Here is a 21,854-nt window from a genome sequence, read left to right as displayed (position 1 = left end):
TAATTCTCTAAGATAATCTGAGAAAAACACAAATGGCAATATCCAAATACACTTGCCATATTCTATTATCATAAATGTGAATGAGTTTATGAAAGATAAAACTGCTTCACTTGTGTTGAACAAAGCAGCTATCATTCAGTAAAGTAAATGATAACTGATATGGAATAGAGTCAAGAGAATTAAAATGTGAAAATATGAATCATTTAAACTATCATCAACTGCCATGTATATAGCAGACAAGCTTTAAGCAAGGGAGATTCTAGAAATTTTTTATGTATTCCCACCTTCAACTATATCCTAAGTATTCAATATTTACTCAGTAACCATAGTATAGTTACAAAGAATTTGCAGACTGTGAAATGCATGGCTATATAATTAACATTCCAAAATTTTTAAACTTTAAGGTTCAGTACATTGTTCTTAAAATACAAGAAAATACGGTACAAATGAACCTATCTATGAGACAGAAGCAGAGTCACAGATACAGAGAACAGACTCATGGCTGCCAAGGGGGATGTGGTTAGGGAAGGGTAGACTGGGAGTCTGGGGTTAACAGATGCAAACTATTACATAGAGAATAGATAAACAACAAGATCCTACAGTATAGACAGGAACTATATCCAATATCCTGGGATAACCGTAATGGAAAAGAATATAAAAAAGAGTGTAAAGAGGAATTCCCTGGTGATCCAGTGGTTAGGACTCAGCGCTTTCACTGCCAGAGCCCAGATGCAACCCCTGGTCAGGGAACTAAGAGCCTGCAAACAGCTTAGTCAAGGAAAAAAAAAAATTTATGTGTGTACACCTGAGTCACTGTGTTGTACAGAAGAAATTAATACAACATTGTAAATCAACTGTATTTCAATAAAAAATAAATTTTAGAAATACAAAAGCTACTCTGATTATGAAACTATCATATTATTTAACTGAAAATTAAGTGATTTACAGAAATATTTACTCAAAATATCTGGCACAAAAGTGGAAGAGCACATCAGTGGAGAAAGGTTAGTCTTTTTCAGAAAGTGGCACTGGAACACGTGGATATCCATGTGCAAAAAAACAGATCTTAAACTATACTCTGTATCACATATAAAAATTAACTCAAAATGGATCCAAGACCTAAATGTAAAACTTTTTAATTATAAAGTTACAAGAAAAAAACAAAAGAAAATATCTCTGTGACCTTGAGCTGGGCAAAGCATGACATTAACAAGAATATTTATAGAAGTTCTATTTGTAAATGTCTCCAGTGGGAAAGCACTCAAGTAGTCAACTAAATTAGAATGTGTAAATAAATCCTGATATAGTCATACAATGAAAAACTATACATATACATATAGAACTATGTGAACTAGCACACCGTGGAAAAACATGCATAAATCTCACAAATGTATGTTGAGCCCAAAAGATATTGTACGATTCCATTTATACAAAGTTGAAAAGGAGGCAAATGAATTTATGGTATTAAAACTCAAGACAGTAATCACTTTGGAGGAGGGCCATTAGAGGCTGGAAATGGGTACAATGTTCCACTTCCTGACCAAGATGCTGATTACAAAAATGAGTGCAGTCCTATGAAAACACTGATCAAACTACATGCTTGTGATTTGCAGACTTCTAGGTCTTAACACTTACTTCAGTAAAATATACCAAAAACATACAATCACAGACGTAGGAGAGGTAGACTAGGGAAAGGAAGAGGAATATAAGAAAAAAATAAGATATTGTGTTTCCCCAAATAGATAGCATAGATATTCTCCTTAAAGTTGCCAAACCATATATAAATTAGGTACTAACCATGAAACCAGGTAGTACTGGCTGAGTAAATTTTGCCTTAAAGGAATACAACAACTGTTTTGAGTTTGCATCATAGAAAGAAAGCTGACCTAGAGGGAAGGAGAAAAAAAAGTCACATTTATTACTGGAAAAAAAAAATTTAACATCTAATTAAGTCTAACATATAATCATGCATAAAAGTAATAACCAAATGAATATTTGTCACTTTGAGGACTGGACTTAGGAATTCTCACTTGAAAATCGGTAGTAAATATGTTTAAGAAAAAGCCCCAAACCACTTTTCTTTCCCTGGTTTTTAAGATCTCCATAGTGCTTTCATAATCTGGCACTATCCAATTATTCAACTATAGACTTCTCTTTTTTACCATTATTTAACAAATGGTTCCCTTAGCCCAGTAAAAACCACGGTTATTTCTCCCCTGCCCCACCTTTTTTTTTTTAACTATAACCAGCCTTTCCACTCAATCCTATCACCATTTAAGGTTTACTCTATTAGACTTTGTCCTCTAATTACTTAAAGCCATACTCATACCCTAGTCTCTAAAATCATGGTATAATTATCACTGCTTCAGTTTTAGTTCTTTTTTAAGGTCTCCTGACAGTCTGTCTTTCAACAATGATCATGTAACTAAATCACTGTCCTTCTGACCACCTAACTGTCCAACCTGATGACACACTTGCAACTGTTATCATTTCTTCAAACTTTTCTCTCATGACTATTTTCTTGGTTTGTTTCTTAATCCTGAAGATATCTTCTGTTTCTTTTCCTTCTATTCTAAATGTAGATGCTTGTCCAGGATCTTTTCTCTCTACAAGATTCCCATAATAAATCAGCAGCCACTAAACAAAGAAGAAAAGAACTAACATTATGTCTACTAGAAAAGAAACTAACATTATGTCTACTGTTTATATAAACTACTTCAAAATACCAAGCAACCTATATGTGGTCACAAAGTTAGTGTACAGAAGAGCAATAACACTTAACGGCTCTGTGCAATATTCAGTGGCCGTTCTGTGATGCCATAATATTTAGCTTCAGCTAAGTAATGCCACGTGGCTGTCCTGCTGGTATCTCATCTTTCCCCGGGATGCTCTATGCTCTCTACCGTGTTGATGGTATGATCATACTTCTGATCACACTGGATGGAACCTGAGTCATCTTCAGTTCTTCTCTGTCTCTTCTTCCAATCCATATTTTTAGTAGTCAAGTCCTATGAATTTAGTAGTCAAGTCCTAGTCAAGTCCCATCAAATCCATTTTTCTTGATTCCCCACTGCTCAGGCCTCTCTCACCACTAATTACTCAACCAGTACTTATTAAGGGTTTACTATGTAAAGAAAGGCAAGGCGAAAGAATGTTAAAACTACCAAACAATTACACTCATCTTACATGCTAGTAATGCTCAAAATTCTCCAACCAGGCTTCAACAGTATGTGAACTGTGAACTTCCAGATGTTCAAGCTGGATTTAGAAAAGGCAGAGAATACCCTCCTTGTGGCTCAGCTGGTAAAGAAAAGGCAGAGGAACCAGAGATCAAATTGCCAACATACACTGGATCATCGAAAAAGCAAGAGAGTTCCAGAAAAACATCTATTTCTGCTTTATTGACTATCTAAAGCCTTTGACTGTGTGGATCGCAACAAACTATGGAAAATTCTGAAAGAGATGGGAATATCAGACCACCTGACCTGCCTCTTGAGAAATCTGTATGCAGATCAGGAAGCAACAGTTAGAACTGGACATGGAACAACAGACTGGTTCCAAATAGGAAAAGGAGTACGTCTGGTCTGTATACTGTAACCCTGCTTACTTAACTTATATGCAGAGTACATCATGAAAAACGCTGCGCTGGAAGAAGCACAAGCTGGAGTCAAGACTGCTGGGAGAAATATCAATAACCTCAGATATGCAGATGACACCATCTTTATGGAAGAAAGCGAAGAAGAACTAAAGAGCCTCTTAATGAGAGTGAAAGAGGAGAGTGAAAAAGTTGGCTTAAAACTCAACATCCAGAAAACTAAGATCATGGCATCTGGTCCCATAATTTCATGGCAAATAGATGGGGAAACAGTGGCAGACTTTATTTTTGGGCGTTCCAAAATCACTGCAGATGGTGACTGCAGCCATAAAATTAAAAGACACTTACTCCTTGAAAAAAAGTTATGACCAACCTAGACAGCATATTAAAAAGCAGAGACATTACTTTGCCAACAAAGGTCCATCTAGTCAAAGAGATGGTTTTTCCAGTAGTCATGTATGGATGTGAGAGTTGGACTATAAAGAAAGCTGAGTGCCAAAGAATTGATGCTTTTGAACTGTGGTGTTCAAAAGAGAGTCCCTTGGACTGCAGGGAGATCTAACCAGTCAATCCTAAAGGAAATCAGTCCTGAATATTTATTGGAAGGACTGACACTGAAGCTGAAACTCCAATACTTTGGCCACCTGACGCAAAGAATCAACTCATTTGAAAAGACCCTGATGCTAGGGAAGATTGAAGGTGGGAGGAGAAGGGGATGACAGAGGATGAGATGGTTGGATGGCATCACCGACTTGATGGACATGAATTTGAGTAAGCTTCAGGAATTGGTGATGGACAGGGACGCCTGGTATGCTGCAGTCTATGGGGTCGCAAAGAATCAGACACGACTGAGCAACTGAACTGAACTGAACTGATATAAAGCACTTGCCAAGCAATAAGGACATAATACTTAACAAAACAGACATGGTCCTGTCTATGTTACTTGAAGACCACCTTGAAAAGTCTTCCTCTCTCAGTATTTTGCAACCTGTTCCACCTTTAACCATTTATTCTCTAATATGTCTAAAACTATATTACCATCATATAGCTACAGTTTTCTAAAATAAACAGAAGTCCCCCTTCAACTAGTAAAAAAAGACTAGCTTGTTATTATTTTTCAAGGCCCTCAGAATTTGATCCTATCCTACATTACAATTTATTTCTATACCCTATGCTTTAGGTTAACAATTATACTTCTCACTATCCTTAAGGAATCTTTAATTATACTTAATATTTAAGTATCTTTAATTATACTTATCTTTAAGGAATCAAAGTATGGGAAAAGAGACAAAAGAAGATAAGCAAATGCTATCTTGGTAGTTTAAAAAGAAAGAATGTATTGATATGCCAATAAATTTACTATTTATCCTGAGGAAAATTATTTATGAGTCTAAGTAAATTTTTTAAAATGCAGCAAAACTGACATGTCATCACAAAAAATAAATCAATCTAAAGTCAATTTTTTTTCCTTTTGAATAACTAGGTTGATACTTCATGGAACTCTTTGGACATAACATTACTTAAAATCATAAAACTTGGTTTTATTAGCTTTAAGTATCAACTTGGAGTGAGGCATTTAGGAAATTAATTTTGTTCCCTACTTCATCTACAAAAGTTTTATATTTAGATGACGGCAGACAAGACACTTATCAAATACCTAACTCAAAAAGCTTAAAGATAAACACCAAGTTAATTTTTAGATGATCTTAAGAGGAGGGAAGATTGGCAAAATCTATTAAGATGAAACTTAAGGACAATTACAGTGTTCTTCATTTGAGTTACAAATAGCAAAGAAACCCCTCTACACTGCCTAATATCAGAGGAAAAAGATAATCTGCCAGATTAGTGGATTAGGTGGCTACCAGCTCAATATTGATCTACAATGCTGTTAAGTCGTATTACTAGAAATCATGCTGCCAAATCACTAATCTACGGTGGTCAAAAGTTGTGTGTTCTACTTTGAGAATCAATCTTTAAAATGTACATAGACATAGTATACAACCACAGGTGATAATAAAGGTTTGGAAAAAATTAAATTAAAAGGAACAGCTAATGTTATAGAGAATGTACGGTCTGGAAAAACAGGGAAAGAGAAGCAATGTTAGTAATAGGGAAAGAGAAGCAATGTTAGTTTTTAAACAAATAAGGATTATAATGTAAATATGAATTAGGGAACATAATTCTGTGTTTCTTCAAATGACAAGACTTAATAGCAAGAGTCTCCGAAGTTACTGAGAGACAAAATGAGTTGACTTAAGAAAAACCTTCTAATCAAATCTTATCCTACAGTGAAACAGGCTGCCTTCTAAGACCATTAGCTTCACACAGAAAAGTTCGAGCACAGGAGTGGCAACTACTCACAGAGACAATGTAATAAGGAAATCATACTACGTGGCAAAAGGACTGGGTAATTTCTAAGGTCTATTTTGACTCAAAAAAATCTGACCCTACCACTCTTAACAGTTATCAAAACAAGGTAAGGGAGGAATTAAAATGGGCATAAGAAATTTTAATGCTCATAACTAAAATTAGCAACATCTTTTTTTTTCAGACTTACTTAGTATATTATAGATGAGAGCTTTTGTAGGCCTGCAAGCAGACATCACATGCCCTTTCTGTCAACCATAGACCTGAAGTTATGTTATGTTTGTGATCACATCCTAGTAGGTCAAAACATCCTTGCCACAATACTAGTGGAAATTCCATACAGATTATTACTAGAGGAAAGCATGGGCTTCTCTGGTGGCTCAGATGGTAAAGAATCCGCCTACGATAGGAGACCTGGGCTCGACCCCTGGGTTGCGAAGATCCCCTGGAGGAGGGCATGGCAACCCATTCCAGTATTCTTGCCTGGAGAATCCCATGGACAGAGGTGTCTGTCAAGCTACAGTCCATGGGGTTGTAAAGAGTCAGACATGACTGAGCAACTAAGCACAATGCAGAGTAATGAAATACAAACAATGATGGTGAAATGACTTAGGAGAAAATCAGCAAACTTACCCCCATCAAAATCACAAAATACACCTATTCTTTCAGGAACAGCAACATCCAAGGCTTTGACCTTATTATTATGCTTTGCTGCAAATGTGTTCTGTAGCCAGTTGTTCACATGGATACACCAACTAGTGTTTGTCTTTCCCAATTGGTCAAATTTCCCCAAAGTCTTGTACGCCACTCCCACACTGTAGGATTTACAGTCCTTCTGGGCCTTGACCTCCCAATAATGTTGTCCACTTTCAATAGCTGTGTCTCCTACAAAAGATTAGAAGGTAAATTTAACTCTTACCTGTTTCTTATGACTTACAGAGTTTTACCTATATTTGGTCGCACAAAATGGCACCAAAAAGTCTGATTCAGGAGAATAATCATGTTAACACAGACACTAAATGCAGAGTATCTGCTATAATGACTTGTATGTTTACTAACTTCTCTGAATATAAAAGGCTTCAGAACTTTTCTTCCTTATTATCCCCTTAAGAGTTATAAATGTGGAGCACTACACAAACTGAAGTAGAATTTAAAACATATCAATAACAAGATAATTTGAAAACCTACCAAAGCAACTAGGCTTCGAGGGGGAGAAATTTGGCAAATATTCATTCAATACACAGGCAGCCACGCCACCCCTGAGTAGAAAGTCCACCCATTTGATTGTGATGCTTTTAATCTGAGATAATGAAGAATTATTATGTTTATCCTACCCAACACTGTGTACGATTCCCCCGTAAAACGATCTCTGCTGCCTCTTACTGCTGGTGGCCTGGAGCCTACAGATGTCCGTTTAGGGGATGGGGTACCACTTCTATATAAACAGGAACAAAAAGAAAAACAAATATTCTATGTTGTACATGTTTCACAAACTAAAATTACAGATAAAAGGAAACTTTGAAGACCTTTCTAATCATGCTGCACAAAAAGCAAAATTTAATTTTATTTGAATTATTTACTATTAAACAGAGTTGTCAATTATAACACTTACGTGTAAGAAATCATCAACATAAAGCAAGCTAGAAACACTAATACCATGCAGACAGAGCAAGGCTTGTACAAATAATACACAGCTGGAATAAGAGACAATGCCAAAATGGGACATGACAAAAGGGGAAAAAGAACCCAAGGGGGAAAAAAAGACCTGCAGAAAGATAATGGATTACATAACTTACATTTCTTGCAGTTAAATTTAAATTAAAAGCAAGTCTTATTTTAGGAAGAGAAATGATTTATAATACTTGATATTATTCTATGCATGGATTTGGTTAATTGCTATTTTTCTTTTTAAGAGTTTTCATAATCAAACCAAATAACTTTTTTTATTTTCATAAGCAGTAGGTATTTTTGTTTTGTATCTTTTCTTAAAAAAAAATAGCAATTACCCAAATCCATGCACAGAGTAATATCAGGTATTATAAAGCATTTCTCCTACTAAAATGGACAAGATACAACTTGACTTCTCTTTTTCAAATTATATGACATAGTAAACTGGACAGCATTAAGGCCTTTCACTAACTCCCCAAAACTCAAAACAGACCAAACCTCAAAAGATGTTTAAAAATTAACATTTCAATTATATCAAACTGCTGCATTCATAAAACAAAAAATTTATAACTTACCAGCAGTAAAGAAATAAAGGGAAAGCATGGCAAAAAGAAAAACAGATGTAAATATTGAGAATGGCAATTTAAATTTCAAAGAAAAGTTAAATAAGGAAAAGTCTTCCATTGAAGCACTCTAGAATTCCAACCCTGAATACATTTTTTCAAGAAGTACAACAGTTATTATTGTCTTAAAGCAAACATGATTCCACCCTTTAAAGATACCTCAGTCACTCAACTGTCTCAACTAAGGCTCTTTGTTATCTCTAATCTGGACTGTTTTATCAGCTTCCCAGATGATCTCTTTGTTACCTAAGTCATTTGTTCACTGTTACAAGATAAACCTAACTCTGATTCTCCTACTCTAAAATCTTCAAGTACTTCCTTACTACCCACAAAGAACTTAGCATGGCATTTCAGGTTCTTCTTGATTTGGTTCCACTCCGCTTTTTCGGGTAGCTCAGCTGGTAAAGAATCTGCCTGCAATGCAGGAGAGCCCTGGGTCAGAAGATCCCCTGGAGAAGGGACAGGCTACCCACTCCAGTATTCATGGACTTCCCTGATGGCTCAGATGGTAAAGAATCTGCCTGCAATGTGGAAGACCTGGGTTTGATCCCTGGGTTGGGAAAATCCCCTGGAAGAGGGCATGGCAACCCACTCCAGTATTCTTGCCTGCAGAATCCCCATGGACAAAAGAGCCCGGCGACTAAGCACACAGCATTGCTTTTCCCGCCTTCTCATCTCTGGACAGCACTATCCAGCTGAAAGGAGCAGCTCAAGCGTTTCTTAAACGCAGGCAATCTGCTTCAGTGCCTTTCCCTTCCGGCACTCGTTCTCTCACTGCCAAGTCCAAATGCTACACATTCTTCCACTTACTTGAGAACCAACTTAAATACTAATCCACTAATGAAGGTCTCCCAGATCCTACCAGGCCAAGTAACCTTTCTGAGGAGTCCACCTCTAGGCCAAAATTCTGTGTATGACCCTTCAGGCCTAACAAGAAGTAATTATAAATGCTTGCCTTCTCCTCACCAGACTTGGTGCACTGCAAGTTCACTGCAGGTTTTGGAGGGAGTTGCAATCCCCCTTGCAACTCCATGCTCCTATGCATGTCTGCATTCCTAGATTAGATACCTATATTCAGAGGTTCCATTATGGGAGGGGGCCCTCAGCTGAGACCCTTTCCAGCTGCCTCTTCAGAGACCTCCTTAAAGGGGGAAGGGGTTGGGGAGCAGTCTGAAGACACTTTTCTCCACTCTTGTCTCAACACTTTCCTACTCCTAACCTTTCCAATTTCCTTGGCCTCAGGTCCACAAAACAGGAGAAGGCTTTTGTTTGGGTCTCCCTGGGCAGTGAGATGGTCCTCAGATACTTACCATCTGCCCTCTGCTCTGGTTTACCTAACCCTCACCCTGTGCCATTCTGCTGTGAAAACGGAACACTGGGCGACCCGGCATCCCTTCCTCTGGGCCTCTTACACTATCACAGTAAGTGAACAAAGTTTGCACTGTTACTTTCGGTTTGGCTCACTGTCCTAATTGACCACTTCAGCATCTGGCAGCTCAGGAAATCTTTCTCCCTCCAAACTCCCTGATTCACACATACTACTAAACACAATCTCTATCTCATATTATTATTATTTATATATAGAGAGATAGCTCGTCTACATAAGTTAGGGCAAATTCCTTGAAGGCAGGAACCCCACAATATCCAGCTGACATCCTACAGTAAATAAATATTTATGGAAAGAATAAATGTATGTAACATTCCAGAAGTAGCCCACATACAAAATACACTTAAAGAGACGAGAGAAAGAGAAACAGCATGATGAAATTATAAGTAGTCTAAAAATATCCAAATGACCAAACTTCAATGATCCTATCAAATCCAGCAGCATTTTACAATTTCTAATACACCAACTATGAATCACTTTCACCAATAAGAAGCAAATAAACTGGAAAAAAGAGAAGACAATAATTTTGAAAAGAGAACACATTCTGGTTTCTGGGAAAGATATGGGGTATCTTCAAATCAGTACATTATTACTTGTGCAATTTGAAATGATTCATCTTTCTGGCACTGTTCTAATAATTTCAGTAATGACCTTTTTTTTTTAATCTTTGATACTTTTGAAATTGTATGATTATTATAAAACACAGAACACTTTAAACTTGCTTCATGTCAAATATTTGTAAAAGCAAAGCTGTAATGTTAGATATATTGAATACAGCACAACAAGAAAGATGCCAGGTATAAGTAAATGCAGAAAAAAATCATATAAATGAAATCAATTCAAGAAAGCCTTAAAGCAGAGCTTATTGTTTTGTTATCATAGACAGTATACTCTAAATAATATGAAGCATAATGCTATATAATGCTGTAAATCCAAAACATAAGCTACCAACACAGACAGTCTACACAAAGCAATATTTTAGCTTATGAAGGCTGCTGCAATGGGTTCTGCTTATTGGTTAAAGAAAAATTTAAGTTATTCAGCCAAGCTAGATATACTAGATCCTAGAACTAGACAGACATAGATCATCACCTTGAATGTTTCTTCAGTGAAGTAACATGGACACTGTCAGATAAAAATAGGCAACTGTTAAGAGACTGCTTTACAACTTAAATTTAACAGTTTATATAATAAAATCAGATGAAACATCAGCTGAGGGATTTCTTTTGATTCACTGTTTAACAGTGATTACACTTTATTTCAGTTTGAGTACAATTCATCTCTGTTAAAAGAGGCCTCCATACTTTAAGACTACCTAAGTCAGTCTGACAATAACACAAGGTCCCAAGCCTGTCTCTTTGGTTCACAAGGTTGCTGACCAGGGGCCCGACACTGGGGTTGTACATGCTAAAAGTTGTCATTCAACGCAGACCTTCAGCTAAAAGAGGTGATCTGTAAGCCTAACATTCAGGAACTATGCTAGGAACTTCTCTCTAAGCAGTTCAAATTGCTGTAGATATAACCTGAAAAGAAATGGAATACTGAAATAAAAGACGTAAGTAAGAAGAGGATTAGGAAAAAAACTAAGAAAAAATAATGAAAAATGTTAATGACAAATTCAAGTACTGGCAAACAATATTGTATTTTTCACTTTGGTGTTAATAATAAGCATTTCATTTCTAGTTGTTGTCAAATAAGAATCAATGTACAAGCATTTAATCCAAATCACAAACTTAATAAATGAGCTTACCTGCCCTTGTTCTCTTTTCCTTTACTTTTACTGTCTTGACCTTTTCCTCCAGTAGGATCCCACTCTACACAGGTATCTTCAACTCTCAGGTTCAAATGGGAGGATGAGTTATCCAAATTGAAATTAAGTGCTAACCAAAACAATATTTCATTTTTAATGTAGCATATTTCTAGTTTCTGAAGCACAGCCATCATATTATTTTCGAACTCAACAGATTTCAATACTGTATATAAAGGTTCAATTCTTAACCTTAAGATTTAAAGTCTGCAATGATAAAGCCATAATCTACTAATTTCTACTCTATTTCCCATTATTCTCCTCTATATAGCTATCCTATACTCCAACCAAATACAATGTACTTGCATGGTCACTGGTCTTTCTGTTTTTCCTTCTGCTGGACTCTCCATTAGCACAATAGCTTCAATTTCCTATTATAAGAGAATCAGCTGATTGTTACGACTAAACAGAAAGAGGAGCTAGTAGAATCAAGGATGAGGAGAAAGTGATGTGGTGTAAAAAGTTATAGACGCTGGCACACACATATTTTCTCTTTTGCTCTAACATTTAATAATTTCATATTTAAACTCTCAGTAGTTTCAAAAATAAGGCAATCAGGGAGAAATAGGCCATGATGGCAGAAGCAAGGGAAATAACTCAGCTGATAGAGCTAAGAGCATTTACAAGGCAAAGAATAGATGGGGGAAAAGGGTTACTTAACAAATTAAGAAAATACAACACAAAACTATGCTTTTCAAATTATTTGGTATCGGGGAACTATCTGTACTATTCATAAAACTTACTTAGAACTGCTAATTTAGGAAATCAGTTTAACATAGTATCACTTGTTCCTTTTGGATACGGAGGGTTAATCATTGAAATGTATCAATTTAATATGCAATTTCTGGAATTTGCGTTTTAAGCAAGGTATCATCTACTACACAGTTACCAATAAATCTGCTTATTAGTTATATTTCCCTCCAAAAGTTTAAATTTCTTATAAGTATTCACTGAAGAAATATTGCTTTACAATACCCCATTTCACTTAAGGATAATACGTGATTTAGCTAAAGGTTCAGTGTGTCTGTGAAATATTCATCATCAAACAACAAAATATTCATATAGAAAACCTAATGCTTATCTAGTGCATGAAGAATCCTTTTATACTCTACTGTTTTGTAAAGAGCACTTTAATTTCACCTATTCAGCTGACCTATTGTTCACTGTATTTTAAAACATTCTAAATACAAATTGACTCACCATAACCACTTCCAGAAAATGTCATACAATATGCAAAAGAGTTAATAGCTTTCAAAACACGCATGTAAACAGAAATGAACTTACTGAAAGAAGAATAACACAGTTCCAGTAAAAGTGGAAATAGAATTCATCAAGAGGGAGGTGACTGGAAAGTTAGGATTATGCAAAACTGAGACCCTGTATTACTAAGAATGAACTGTTTTAAGAGAACAGAGTTAACCTCTACATTAGTTATTAGTTAATACATGTGAGGGCTTCTGAATTTTTGAGAGAAACAGTGGATATAACTCAAGGTGCCATCAACACTCAGCTGCTTGTTAAAATCCTAAGGAAAGAAAAAAAATCAGAAAGCTATTCCCTATGTTTGATGATGAAGATAAGAGTAGAGTCAAGGGTGGCAAAAACAGGTATTATCCCTCAAGCTACTTGAGACCAGACTTATCAAATACCATAACACCCAAACAGACAGGTACAGGTTTCAAACTCAGGGGTGCAATCTTTTCTCTCTTCCTTTTTGGACACTGTCCCTTCATGAAGCCTCAACTAAATCACTGAGGCTCTCTAAGTAACAAGGATAATATTTCACTATGAAGTTTAAAAAAAAGATTGGCCTCAAAAGGGAAGCCTCAACTGTTACTAAGCCTGTAATGAAGCCAGATATTAGTTTCCTTATCTTTAAAAGTCTGTGTAAACAAAGTACCAAAAAAAATAAGGCACAGATATGTTTTATGTGTTTACTTTGGGTTGGTGGCTACTTTCCGTACTGTAAAATTATATCATAGATACTAACATTTGAGGCTAGAAAGCAACTGGTGATTAGTATCACATCATTTACCTTTACAAGGAAGAGATAATATACTTTAAAAATTCTGGTCATAAGAAATCATATTATTCATCACTTTTGGTAATTTCAATAAAAGAAGAAATTACATACACTGGAGAGACAGATATTAACAGGGTTCACTACCTTCTACACCAGGCACCACAAGTGGCAGGATATGAAGTTTTGGTAGGACTCAACTATTTAATCTCTGTCTCTTTCTCCCTTTCCCTGCAATTCTCTGCTCATATATTTACTTCTAATGGTTGGTCAAAAAGGGCTACAGCAAGTCAAAAAATTAGTTAACAACTGTTTACCATGGTACTTTAAAAAACCTGACTTTTCTCTGGAGCTCCTGCTGTCGTTAGTAGCCACTCCAGTGGTATGGAATAACCTTAGAAAACCTGTGACCCACAGCTTCTTAAGAGATAATTTTACTGAGTCTCCCAGAAGGTCCTAGAAGGTTCAGTGGGCCTCAGGGTTGAGTATCAGTCTACCCCAACCCCAAGGGGTTTACCCCATAGTGAGAACTGCTCAAAAGGACTAGAATCAACTTAGTCTTTCCCTGCAAACCCTAAGACCAAGAATTTGACTAGTTAAGATCTAGACATTGCTAATGGGAGCAGACAGTCCAGCTCCAAAGAAATTACAAGCCAGATATTCTATTTTCCTGAATCTACAGAATTTGCATGGAAATGTACAATTCACCCCATTTAGGCCCAAGTTTGGTCACTCAATATTAAAGGAAAAGGAACAAAAGAAATAAAAAAAGATAAAATATTCTTGGAGGAGGATATTAACAATAATGCAATTTTACCTCACAAGGGCTGAAAACAGTTCATGTTATATAGAAAAGATTATCTACCTGTAAATATGACTTTATTTTGAAATGGTAAAAAAAAGAAACCACAATTTCAATTCAATTTGTTAGCAAGTAATTCTAGGTAACTGCATTTCTTGGCTAAGTTATCTGTAGTTCTCAAATAAAAACATTTGCTAATCCAAATTACTTTGACTTAGTTTTGTTTTGCTTTTTAAATCTAATACAATCATATTCTTAGGAGTTTGACCTGTCAATAACTTATGAACTTCTTGTTTTATTCTAAAACGATATTTTTATACCAGCCTCCAAGTCATATCAAACTTCTAGCATTCAAACCTATTCAAATGCTATGTGAACTGGAGGTCAGTGAAACACTCAAAGGCCCAACTATCTAACAACAGGTAGATACTGATTCTGGAAGTAAACTGAGTGAATTATCATTTCATGACTGGAAAGATCTATAACATTATGGCCTTCAAATTGGTAAACACCTGAAAAATCTTCTGTGTTTAAATATGTTACTCTTTGTTGTTGCTGTTCAGTTACTAAGTCATGTCTGACTCTTTGCAACCCACAGACTGCAGCACACCAGGCTCCCCTACCGTTCACTATCTCCTGGAGTTTGTTCAAATTCATGTACACTGAGTTCTAATAAATTCAAATTGTTCTCAGAGACTACAAGCACTTACTTACCTGGCCCACAATAAAGGCAGGCAGAGAATTTGTAAATAAGATTCTTGTTCACACCTTTCCAAGCTAGTTTTCGGGATCATGGGTAAGTTATTTAACATATTTGAACATCCCTTTCTTCACCTACAAAATGGGTATCAATACCATCTGTTCTACTGATCCCTCAAGATGGTTTCAATGATCAAATAAAAGACTTGTGAGAGGGCTTTGTAAACACTAACTGTATAAATAATAATTTCTACAATAAGATTTATGAAAACAAAAAGAACTTGAACTAAACTGAATACATACTTCCCTATTATTGAGACACAATCCATTCTCTGGGAAAACCTCAGCAATGGGAATGTAATTATACTAAACTGAAATTTGTAAACTAAGTATCCATGGGAGAACATAATACCATCACTGGTCTATATCACGTATCTAAAAGTGAAAGTCACTCAGTCGTGTCCAACTATTTGCAACCCCATGGACTGTAGCCTACTAGGCTCCCCTGTCCACGGGATTTCCAAGGCAAGAATACTGGAGAGGGTTGCCATTTCCTTCTCCAAGGGATCTTCCTGACCCAGAAATCAAACCTGGGTCTCCTGCACTGCAGGCAGAAGCTTTACTGTCTGAGCTACCAGGGAAGCCCCTGACTCATCTGAATACTAGGGTAAAAGAGAAACCAATGAAATCCACTACTGTAGTCCTAATTTTCCCATCTTAAAATACCTCCTGATGAGAATTCTGTGTGTGTTGGGGGGGGGGGGGGGCGGTGCGCAGGATGGCATGGGTATGAAGGTGGGGAAGGAAGGCAACTATACATGAAATGTTTCCTATTACAAAGTGTTGAACAACTTCACGTGTTAAGTCCTATTTCATGGTGAACAACAGCTATTGATCTTACCTTTGGTCTCTAGAGTCACTGGATCAGAATACTCTCCAGCCACAGCCTTGTTACAAGCTCGCACTCTGAAATTCATGTACTTTGAATCAAACTTTAAACCTGAAAAAAATGAAAAACAGCCTTGAGATATGAAAAGTAAAGGACTCTACTCCAAAAGTATGAGTATGAACCTTCAAACAGACTTTTTTCCCTCCTTGGAACTATCTTTTTACTCAGAAAGAGTACAAATTTATGTTAACAGAGTGATAATGCCTGAAATAAAAGGAATCATGATTTACCTATTATTTTCTTCAAAACAAATGAATTATGCAGTTTATCACTGGGCTTTTTAAATTTAGCAATAAAAAAATATTCTCAAGCCTCATTATAAGTAAGGTTTCATTCATGGAGAGATGCTATGATTTAAAACAACATACTCAATTTCTGGAAAGTAGCCAAAGAATTTTTATATTTGTTTCTCAAGTAAAAAATGAATTTAAAGACAAAGTAAAGCATAAGGATTGATAGCAAAATTCTAAAGTTAGTCAGGACCAGATTAACATCTCAATCCAAAAATTACTAGCTATGGGGCATTCAACAACTTCATAGAGCCACAGTTGGATATCTGTAACATGGAAAAGGAAAAATCAACCTCACAACTGTAAGGACTAACTGAAATGCACTGTACTTATAAAACCAGATGTCCTGTGAACTTCAGCCCAGATTCTGACAAATGTTAGGTTCTCAGTAATGATAACAATACTAATGTTACTGCTCACGTAAAACAAACATTAAAAATCTCAGGCAACAGTCAGCCCATTCAAATACCCGAACTCCCCTATATACAGAGGTATGTTTTTAAAGACTATCAAAAGGCCAACACACAAATTTCTACTATCAAGTCACAGCTCAACTTTAAGTATTACCATAAAGGTAATAACAAAAAGGTAAAGGCAAATATTTACAGTATCATTGAAATGAGGCACAGTGCATACATCTAGAAAATTGACAGCTTTTTTATTGTTAGAAAACTAAAGAAAAAATTAAATTTTATTGAGACAGTGTTTACAATATCCCTTCACATATTGTTTTACCAGAGTGCAAATATCCAGAACTAACTAAAATGAAGGTTTTCTTGATATTTTAAGAAAAATTCATTTCTATAACAAATATACAAAAATGTCACCTTGGCTAAAGAAACTGAATAACTTGACCTTTTAATATAAATCAAAAATTCATCAATTATATCTGTTTTCCAAGAATGAGATTCACGAAATGCAGTCATCTTACCTGATAGTGTATATTCAGTACCCTTAATATTATCAACTATCTCCCAGCATCGTTCATCCTTTACACGTGGAAGTCCATCAAAATTCGTTTTCCTATATTCCAGTATAAAATGATCAATCTTGTTATCTTCTTCCGGCATTCTCCAAGCTACTGTCACAGAGTTGTCAGCCACCAAACATTCTACTGGATCTATCTCTGGAGCTTTGGGAACTGAAGCAAAAAAAAAAAAAAAGCTCATTTTTCATTATAGTACTAATCCAATATTTGTGTCTGTCATTCAAATTATGCTTTTTCATGTTGCTTTTGAACTGTTAAACTGAATCAGGCTAAGAGAAGGGATATCTTATAAATGCAAAATAATCATCTTTCAAAGCTGTTTTAAAATTCATATTTCAAAGTTTTTCACAGACGCATTCAAAGTACATTAAAAACACAGTTGGCAAAAAGCAATTCAAACAGGCTAAGAATAAAGAATCGGGAATTATTTGCTACTTCTCAACACTTACGTCTAATCTGCTATTTCAAACAGCTGGAGACCATAAATTAAATTACTGCTGACAAAATAAAATAACTTGCTTTGAATCCAATGATTAAAATAATTCAAAATGTTTGCAATGTATTTTAAAAATCTTGTTTATAGACTAACCGTGATTCCTCAACATTGAACAAAAATGAAATCTGCAACCCTGTTAAATATTTAAGAATTTTTACATGTTTCTCCAGAGTTCCATGATTCATTAGAACAAAATGCAGTAAATGAGTCACAGTTAACATGTATGAAAATTAATCAATTTCTTTTCCATAAAAGAGGTTTTACATAGCTCCTCAACATTAACAGATGTTCCATTTAAACAGTAGGCTAACTGGGGAACATGGTCCTCCAGTGATACAGATGTGTCTGAAATGTGTCAAACTGTGCCATATTGTATTTAAACACTTGTTGCTAAAAAAAACTTTGAAAGATTTACTCCAAGCATGTAAGGCTGGTTCAACATTCTAAATTAACTAATTTATTATATCAGTAGAAGAAAATTCAAATGATCAGAAGAAAAATTATATGATGTAAATCAACAGAGGAAAAAATACTTTACAAAATCCAACATTTATTCATGACAAAAGCTCTCAGTAAACTAGGGAACTTTACCTGATAAAGAATATCTACAAAAAAAAAACCCTACAGGTAACATCAGGGTTGAGAAACTAGACACCTTTCCCCTAAGGCAATGACGTCCCCTCTCTCCACTCCTATTCAACACTGTACTGGAAGTTCCAGCTAATGCTTTAACACAAGGAAAAGTAGTAAAAGATATGCAAATTAGGAAAGATGAAATAAGACTGTCTTTGTCTGCTGATGACATGTCTGTCTATGTAGAAAATCCCAAAGAATCAACAGAAAAATTCCTGGAAATAACAAGCTTATAGCAAGGCTGCAGGATTGAATGGATGAACAGGCAGAGTGCAGGGGAATTTTAGGGCAGTAAAATTACTCTGTAAGTAATGTAGTGGTGGAGACATGACATTACACATTTACCAAACCCACGGAACTGTATAACAGAGTGAACTCTAATAACAGAGTGAACTTCATTTATTAATAATACATTATAGATGTTAGTCTATTACTGGAACATAAGCAATACAGACTACTATTCATTTCTATGGGAAGACATCACGGGCATTCATAAATTTAATATGCTGTGCCCTGCCTACATATGAGGAAGTGTAAAGGCCTGTGGCATGTAGTAATTTTGTAATTTTGCTGAGTTAAAACCTGTATTGAAGTCCTAAGAGGCTTGTATAAATAAAATACCACTTAATCTGTAAGTGGGTCCAGCTAACTCTCCACAAATCCATGTCTCAAATTCAGCTATTAATATCACTGCAGTAAGAATGTACTGGCAAGAAGATTCTTCCTTCTTATGAATAATGGCCCCCAAAGAAAGCAAACTTGGCAGGTAAAAAGAAAATCTAGATATTTTATTTTACATTTTATTTATTTATTATTTTCATAAATATTAATACATTTATATTTTATATTTATATATAAAGACGTTTGTATTTTATTTATATTTATCTAATGAAATAATATTTAATTAACATTATTATTAATAAATTATTGATTTATTTATTTAAATTTAAGAGTGGTATTATTAAAAGCAGAGACATTACTTTGCCAACAAAGGTCCATCTAGACAAAGCTATGGCTTTTCCAGTAGTCATGTATGGACGTGAGAGTTGGACTATACAGAAAGCTGAGTGCCAAAGAATTGATGCTTTTGAACTGTGGTGTTGGAAAAGACTCTTGAGAGTCCCTTGGAAAGCAAGGAGATCCAACCAGTCCATCCTAAAGGAAATCAGTACTGAATATTCATTGGAAGGACTGATGCTGAAGCTGAAACTGCAATACTTTGGCCACCTGATGTGAAGAACTGACTCATTTGAAAAGATATTAATCCTGGGAAAGATTGAAGGCGGGAGAAGAAGGGGATGACAAGGATGAGATGGTTGGATGGCATCACCGACTCAATGGACTTGAGTTTGAGCAAGCTCCAGGAGTTGGTGATGGACAGGGAGGCCTGGTGTGTTGCTGTCTATGGGGTCACAAAGGGTCAGACAGGACTGAGCGACTGAATTGAACTGAAGAGTGGTATGTCAACTATTCTATAACCAACATGGGAAAAGAGCCTGAAAAAATGGATATATGTATATGTATAACTGAGTCACTGTGCTGTATGCCTGAAGCCACACAACAGTGTAAATAAACTATACTTCAATATAAAATAAAAATTAAATTGAAAAAAGAGTCATATGTCAAATTAAGAGTGACTTGAATCTAATGCGTGGGAAGCTCACCCAATATCCTATACAGAAGAGAAGAATTTCAACAAATGTAGGAATAAAGTTCAGGAAATGAAGAAAGGTAGTAAATTTGTAATATAAAAATATTAGGGAACAAAGAACTCTCTTAAAAAAAATGAGAATGGAAAGCAATTCGCAGCAACTTCCATAAAGCAACAAATTGTGTGGACACTGTAAGAATTTTACTAAGGTTCTTCTCTGCGTGTGAATGTAAAAGAACTGAACAGTGTAAAAGAACACTGCCACAAGCATGTCTCTCTTCTTGACTGCCGAAGCTCAGAAAGGAGGACACAAACTCTAAGCTTCAATGTACGAATAATGGCTTAGTGTAGAAGAAAATGCTCATAATTATTATCATCCATCAGTATTACTTCCAATTTTCAGACTCAGGTTACACATAATGCAGTGTAGAGTTGATCTGTGTGGTGTTTACAGAATGAACTATTAAGGGATGCAGGTATTCATTTTTAAGTTTATCTGACTGCATCTTATAGGAAATTTTTATGCTACAGCAGAATATAAAAAAATTAATGGTATGAGTTCACCTTTCATGAATTTTAACAACCTATTATACCTTCCTTCAGGATGAAACTCCCCCACAAAAAGATTTCTTGCTTTTTATTACACGTCATTCCTTCAGACTGTCTTAAGAGTTTGCAAAAGAAGAAATCCTAACTGTGCATGCAATCTACTTGACTGTACAGCAGATATAGCCTGGGTTTGTTAAGCCATCACTGAAAATCCACGAGAAGGAAGTAATGATGAGAAGATCGCTTTTTTCGTATTTTTTTTAATCAAAATACTACTACTCATGCATATATTGACAGTCCACCACTTCTGACTCTCCTGAATTTAGAAAAATAGTGAAATGAAAATATAATGGTTAGCAATTCTGAGAGGCCCATTTACAGGTAGGCACCCACTGATAAGTATGTATACTTTCTTCTTCTACAACTATGATTTTTTCTCTCATCTTTTCCTTCTCTGAACTCCTCTAGAATTTCTGATCTATACCATACAAGTTAATACTTCACTTATGTTACCATAATTAGTTCTACTATAGTTTCTTGACTTCTAACTTTGTCTTTCCAATCATATTCTAAAGTCCTGGACCAAATTCTCATAGAAGGAAAGAATGGTTTCATATGATTAACATTCTCTATCAAAAACAGCTAACCTCCAAAAACTGTAAGCCTGTAAGTAAAACGCTTCACTTTCCAGAGATTTCCTGAGCACCATGTTCAAACTGTTTTGGCTATCCACTTAATTAATACTACTTGATGCTAGTAAAAAGAGAATAATCAAAAGGCCCTTAGTTGGCTCTTTCACACATGTGAACAGTTAACAATAAAGTGGGACTTGATTTTAAATGGTTTCAACTGCTGGAATATCATCATACTAATATTCTAATAAACCGGTGTTGACACATTATTAACTCCACCTGAACCAGAAGCCACCACAACAATGGTAATAATAACAATCAAGATTCATTAGGTGTTAACTATGTGCTAACACCTCTAAGTGCTTCAGAGGTCTCAATTCACGTAATCTTCATAAAAATCCTGGAAGGATAACATCACACTTTAAAGATGAAGAAAATGAGGTGAAGTTAAATAATTTGTTGAGGCTATATAATAAGTAAGTCACAGCCAGAATTCAAATCTAACAAGTCTGGCCCCAAGACTTAGCGTTAACCATAACAGTACATTGCTTCTCTCTGCTAAACCAGCAGTAAGAGGTATCCTGTATTAGGATTCTAAAACTGCAATTTTTACTGTCAGTAAAATAATTCTCTAAAAAGAAAGACTAGCAAATTCAGTTATTCCTTAGCTGAAGAACAAAAAAAAAAAAAAAAACAGT

General features: G+C 35.5%; 1 protein-coding gene across 1 annotated transcript in view; it reads right to left on the bottom strand.

The window, feature by feature from the left end:
• Positions 1-21,854, bottom strand: part of FSD1L (fibronectin type III and SPRY domain containing 1-like) — a 61,093-nt gene that overhangs the window by 4,067 nt on the left and 35,172 nt on the right. Inside the window, exons 8-14 of the mRNA XM_010843616.1 lie at positions 17,139-17,348; positions 15,870-15,968; positions 11,391-11,520; positions 10,733-10,765; positions 7,297-7,397; positions 6,596-6,847; positions 1,798-1,886 (exon numbers count right to left, since the gene is read on the bottom strand). Of these exons, the coding sequence (XP_010841918.1) occupies positions 1,798-1,886; positions 6,596-6,847; positions 7,297-7,397; positions 10,733-10,765; positions 11,391-11,520; positions 15,870-15,968; positions 17,139-17,348 (914 nt within the window). The remainder of the gene's footprint in view (positions 1-1,797; positions 1,887-6,595; positions 6,848-7,296; positions 7,398-10,732; positions 10,766-11,390; positions 11,521-15,869; positions 15,969-17,138; positions 17,349-21,854) is intronic.

Source organism: Bison bison, unplaced genomic scaffold (genome assembly GCF_000754665.1).
Source record: "Bison bison bison isolate TAMUID 2011002044 unplaced genomic scaffold, Bison_UMD1.0 scf7180017864183, whole genome shotgun sequence".
In the NCBI taxonomy this organism is placed as follows: Eukaryota; Metazoa; Chordata; class Mammalia; order Artiodactyla; family Bovidae; genus Bison; species Bison bison.
This window is presented reverse-complemented; position numbering and strand designations above follow the sequence as displayed.